Source organism: Scyliorhinus canicula, chromosome 9, assembly GCF_902713615.1.
Source record: "Scyliorhinus canicula chromosome 9, sScyCan1.1, whole genome shotgun sequence".
In the NCBI taxonomy this organism is placed as follows: domain Eukaryota; kingdom Metazoa; phylum Chordata; class Chondrichthyes; order Carcharhiniformes; family Scyliorhinidae; genus Scyliorhinus; species Scyliorhinus canicula.
The window spans coordinates 4,233,172-4,239,171 of NC_052154.1; the positions used below are offsets into that span (position 1 = coordinate 4,233,172).

The 6,000-nt window shown below is 52.7% G+C and overlaps 1 protein-coding gene across 2 annotated transcripts in view; it reads right to left on the reverse strand.

Moving 5' to 3' along the window:
- Window positions 1–5,212, reverse strand: part of LOC119971069 (fatty acyl-CoA hydrolase precursor, medium chain-like) — a 118,085-nt gene extending 112,873 nt beyond the window's left edge. The window contains exon 1 of one of the 2 annotated variants that reach the window (XM_038806211.1): window positions 4,638–5,208. In XM_038806211.1, coding sequence (XP_038662139.1) covers window positions 4,638–4,713 — 76 coding nt within the window. In that variant the 5' untranslated portion in view covers window positions 4,714–5,208. Of the gene's footprint in view, window positions 1–4,637 lie in introns of both variants that reach the window. The other variant, XM_038806212.1, reaches the window with a different exon arrangement.
- Between the last annotated feature and the right edge of the window lie 788 nt (window positions 5,213–6,000).

The window sequence follows — 6,000 nt, forward strand, 5'->3', positions numbered from 1 at the left end:
GCTTTCCTTTTTCAGTTTGTTGCTCAGCGAGCTGCACTCTGGTCTCAGAGTCCAGACATTGTGGGTTCAAATCCCAATTCAGAGATTTGAGCACATATCTTAGGTTAATTAACCTGTGCAGTGCTGAAGGAGTGCTGCGCTGCCAGAGGTGCTAACTTCCAGCTGTGATGTTAAACTGAGGTCCTGCCTGTCCACTCAGGTGGATGCGAAAGATCTGACAGCGACTATTTCAAACAAAAGCAGGGGAATTCTCCCCGGTGTCCTGGGCAATATCTAGCCCTCATTCAACATCACAAAGAACAATTGGGGGGGGGGGGGGGGGGGGGGGGGGGAGGTGGCACGGTAGTATTGTCACTGGACTAATAATCCAGAAACCCAGGACACAATCTTTTTTTGTTCCAATTATTTACAATTTAGCGTGGCCAAACTACCGACCCAGCACATCTTTGGGTTTTGAGGGTGAGACCCACGCAGACATGGGGGGAATGTGCAAACTCCACACAGGCAGTGACCCAGAGCCAGGATCGAACCCGCGTCTTCGGTACCGTGAGGCAGCAGTGCTAATCATCGCGCCACCCTGACGCCCTGACCCAGGAAAAGATCTGGGAACCCTGGTTCGAATCCCACAACGGAAAATGGTGAAATTTGAATTTAATAAAAATTGGAAAGCATTGTCAATTGTAGTAAAACCCCATCTGGTTCACTAATGTCCTTTAGGGAAGAAAATCTGTTGTCCTTACTTGGCCTCGTCAATGTCATGATAGGGAGATATTAGGAACTTGGGTCCAGAATTGAGGTCCAAGATGCAGCAGGCAATTTACAGGTCTAACAAACGGAGGAAAAAGACTGCTAGCAGCAGAATCAGAAGGATACACACACAGCCATTCATACTTAACTTTGTTAGTGGAAGTAGACAGGATGTCCCAGTTCAGCCAGGATGAGCCACTCAAGATCCATTGTCATTCGGGACAATTTTGTTTGACCAGCCACCAAATCATCCCAGAATCTGATGACCTATTTGTCCATCAATGGCAGGTTAGCTACATAAATGGCATAGTGCTGTTCTTTTGCATAAACGGGAGCGGGCAATCAGCCAAGATAACAATAAGGAATTCAGATGTCAGGGGAGAATTTTTGTTTGAGGGGAGGGCAGAGCTAAGAGAGACAGAGAGGAAGAACTTTTGTTTTGAATAGTTACAGCAGAAGACTGTGCAGGTCATCCAGTGAGGTCATGATGGAAGCTGCTCCAGATTACAGATTTTCAAAAAGGGTTCTAAAGGATCGTCACTTACAGCAGAAAATTGCTTCGTAAATACAAGTATCATCTTTGCCTTTGTCCATGTAAGTGCAATGAGAGCTGTATGTTTATTGGACGTGTTGTCTGATGAGAACTAATGTGCTAAGGTTAAGTAACAGTATGTAATCTGTTAGGGTTAGAACTGAAGTAAAAGTTTAACTATTGTTTTAATAAAGTAAAATAACCTGATGTGACCATCAATTCACTCGAGACACGATTGGAAGTAAACTATGGTTTTAATAGTCTTACAACTGAGCCTGCCTGCGACCAGAAGAACTGAGGGCAGGCTCACATGGCTGCAGCACTTTATACTTCCGGTAGTGGGAGGGGCAATGGGCGGAGCCATGGGTGGAGCCCTGTACAAGCTCCTCATCTCCCCCTATGGGCAGAGCCGCACAACAGCTCACAGAGCCCACAAGGACACAATACTACACAATACAATAGTGTGAATTACATTCACCACATAACCCTTATCTTATATTATCACTAATGCAATGAATCGATCTTTCCGCACCATATTAAAACTTTAAAAAGTTACCGCCCCTGGTCCAGTCTCTTAACCTCTGTTGAGTGCTGACCAGGTGTCTGTAAAACCTTTATGTGACTCACTGTAATGTGACTCTTATATTCCTTCTGAAATATACTCAGGTCAATGGCAAATAGGGTTGGACAATAAATGCTGACACCCACATCCCCTGAACGATGGAAATAAAAATTTATATTGCTGTGAGCATATTGGCTGCTGCATTTCATACAATAGTAACTGGATTGGCTGTGAAATGCTTTGGGATGTCCCACGATTGTTAGACACTAATGTAGGTGCAATTTATTACTTTCTTTGTCTCATCTCTCCGTCTTCGATCTACCTTTCCAAACTTTGCTGTCAATCTCCCAATCTTCAGTCTGCCGGACCCAAAACATCCAAAAATACACTCAAGACATCATAACCTGCCTTTTCTAACCCCAAATATTGAGTGGCTTGCTGAATATTTCCACCCTTTTCTGTTCTTCTTTCTGTTTTGCTGTGTTTGTAATTGTTCCCTAGTGTCAGAGACTTTGCTGATTTCCCTTCAGCTGCAATAATAAACTTTGTCCTTTGAGCAAAGGCAAAGTAACTTGGAGGAAGTCCAGGTGGAGGCTGACTTTGCACTTTTTGTAAGAAGTGGGCCAAAGGTCAAGGTGACAGATCTTTCAGTAGTGAGAGGGATTTCACGGAACAACAGAATACTAAACATGAAAAAGAATAACCAAACATCGACAAGATCAATGCCATTGTCACAAGCTCTGACTCCATCTCTCTTCGGGGGTATTCACGAGGCCGAATCAAACTGTCTGCAGCTTGATGAGCTAATGATCACATCCAAGTCATCACAAAGACTGTCTTCATCATTGTGCGAGGCGTACACCACCTCCTGCAGGAACTCATCAAAGCTCCTTCGCCAGCACCTTCCCAACCCGTGATCTCTGACAGTTAGGATACCTGGGAACACCATTACCTGGAGGTTCCGCTCCAAGTCACTCACCACCCTGACTTAAAAAAAATTTTTAGAGTACCCAATTATTTTTTCCAATTAAGGGGCAATTTAGCGCGGCCAATCCACCTAACCTGCACATCTTTGGGTTGTGGGGGTGAACCCCACGCAGACACGGGAAGAATGTGCAAACTCCACACGGACAGTGACCCAGAGCCGGGATCGAACCTGGGACCTCAGCGCCGCAGGCAACAATGCTAACTGCTGTGCCACCGTGCTGCCCCCTCACCACCCTGTCTTGGAATGATATCGCCGTTCCTTCGCCGTCGATGCGGCAAAATCCTGGAACTCCCACCCTAACAGCACAGTGGGTGTACCTACACCTCATGAACTGCAGCGATTCAAGAAGGCGGCTCGCCACCAGCTCCTCAAGGGCAACTAGGGATGGGCAATGAATGCTGGTCGAGCCAGTGACAGCCACATCCAGAAAATGTTTGGAGTAACTGGGAGTTAATTTATGAGTTCTAATCCCAGCTCAGATCCCTTTAGAGTTTATTCATGGCTGCATTCCTGCAGTGTGGGGGGTGGGGAATGTGCTGCAGTGGGGGGGGGGGGGGGGGGGGGGATGTGCTGCAGTATGGGGGTGGGGAATGTGCTGCAGTGGGGGGGGGGGATGTGCTGCAGTATGGGGGTGGGGAATGTGCTGCAGTGGGGGTGGGGGGGTGGGGAATGTGCTGCAGTGGGGGGGGGGGGATGTGCTGCAGTATGGGGGTGGGGAATGTACTGCAGTGGGGGTGGGGGGTGGGGAATGTGCTGCAGTGGGGGTGGGGGGGTGGGGAATGTGCTGCAGTGGGGGGGGGGATGTGCTGCAGTATGGGGGTGGGGAATGTGCTGCAGTGGGGGTGGGGGATGGGGAATGTGCTGCAGTGGGGGTGGGGGGGTGGGGAATGTGCTGCAGTGGGGGGGAGGTGGGGGGTGGGGAATGTGCTGCAGTATGGGGGTGAGGAATGTGCTGCAGTGGGGGGGGGGGGAATGTGCTGCAGTGGGGGGGGGGATGTGCTGCAGTGGGGGGGTGGGGAATGTGCTGCAGTGGGGGGGGGGATGTGCTGCAGGGGGGGGGGGGGGAATGTGCTGCAGTGGAGGGTGGGGAATGTGCTGCAGTGGGGGGGGGGGGGGATGTGCTGCAGTGGGGGGGGAGGTGGGGGGGTGCTACAGTGGGGGGTGGGGAATGTGTGGCAGTGTCGGGGTGGAGAATGTGCTGCAGTGGGGGGGGGGTTGCAGTGGGGGGGGGTTGCAGTGGGGGGGGGGGGTTGCAGTGGGGGGGGGTTGCAGTGGGGGGGGGTTGCAGTGGGGGGGGGTGTTGCAGTGGGGGGGGGGTGTTGCAGTGGGGGGGGTGTTGCAGTGGGGGGGTGTTGCAGTGGGGGGGGGTGTTGCAGTGGGGGGGGGGGTTGCAGTGGGGGGGGGGTGTTGCAGTGGGGGGGGTTGCAGTGGGGGGGGTTGCAGTGGGGGGGTGTTGCAGTGGGGGGGGGGTGTTGCAGTGGGGGGGGGTGTTGCAGTGGGGGGGGTGTTGCAGTGGGGGGGGGTGTTGCAGTGGGGGGGGTGTTGCAGTGGGGGGGGGTGTTGCAGTGGGGGGGTGTTGCAGTGGGGGGGGGTGTTGCAGTGGGAGGGTGTTGCAGTGGGGGTGGGTGTTGCTGTGGGGTGGGGGGGGGTGTTGCAGTGGGGGGTGTTGCAGTGGGGGGGGGGGGTGTTGCAGTGGGGGGGGGGAGGGTGTTGCAGTGGGGGGGGAGGGTGTTGCAGTGGGGGGGGGGGGTTGCCGGGGGGGGGGGGGGTGCTGCCGGCTGCCTCCCCCACCCCCCCCTGTGACTTACCTGCCGCCCACAGTGCCGGGCAGCCCAGGATGAGGAGGGCAGCGAGAGGCAGGACTCCCCGTCCCAGATTCCCCATCGTCTGTCACTCCGGCTCCGGCTCCAGCCGCTCCTTCCCTCTGCACCCAGGGGGAGAGCTGCTGTCTCTGCACCCAGGGGGAGAGCTGCTGTCTTTGCACCCAGGGGGAGAGCTGCTGTCTCTGTACCCAGGGGGAGAGCTGCTGTCTCTGTACCCAGGGGGAGAGCTGCTGTCTCTGTCTCTGTGCGGAGGTTTGCAGAAGTCCCTCTATTCCGCAATCCCTTCAATCGCGCAAGAGTGCAAAGGACAAATATGTAAATGCAATCCAGGAAGCGGTGTTAAACCGGGAAATCCATGTTAAACCCCTCAGGGAGTCCCTGCCCTCAGGGCCACAGTGTCACCCTCTCCAAAAGGTGCATCTATTCAGACCCCAGCTCAGCTCCCTCTGCATCTGAGAATCACAGACTGTGTGTATGTGAGTGTGACTGTGAGTGTGTATGTGGGTAAGTGTGACTGTGTGTGTGTATGTGAGTGAGTGTGACTGTGTGTGTGTGTGTGTGTGAGTGAGTGTGTGTGTGTGTGTATGTGAGTGAGTGTGACTGTGTGTGTGACTGAGTGCGAGTGTGACTGTGAGTGTGACTTTGTGTGTCAGTGAGTGTGACTGTGTGTATGACTGAGTGCGAGTGAGTGAGTCTGACTGTGAGTGTGACTGTGTGTCAATGAGTGTGTGTCTGTGAGTGTGACTGTGTGTGTGACTGTGTGTGAGTGTGTGTGTGTGACTGAGTGCGAGTGTGACTGTGTGTGTGTGAGTATGTGTGACTGTGTGTGTGTGTATGTGAGTAAGTGTGACTGTGTGTGTGTGTGTATGTGAGTGAGTGTGACTGTGTGTGTGTATGTGAGTGAGTGTGACTGTGTGTGTATATGAGTGAGTGTGACTGTGTGTGACTGAGTGCGAGTGTGACTGTGAGTGTGACTGTGTGTGTCAGTGAGTGAGTGTGACTGTGTGTGTGTGTGAGTGTGACTGTGTGTGTGACTGAGTGCGAGTGTGACTGTGAGTGTGACTGTGTGTGTTGTGAGTGAGTGTGACTGTGTGTGTATGTGAGTGAGTGTGACTGTGTGTGTGTGAGTGCGTGGACTGTATGTGAGTGTGTGTGACTGTGTGTGTATATGAGTGAGTGTGACTGTGTGTGTGTGAGTGAGTGTGACTGTGTGTGTATGTGAGTGTGTGACTGTGTGTATATGAGTGAGTGTGACTGTGTGTATATGAGTGAGTGTGACTGTGTGTGTGACTGAGTGCGAGTGTGACTGTGAGTGACTGTGTGTGTGACTGAGTGCGAGTGTGTGTGT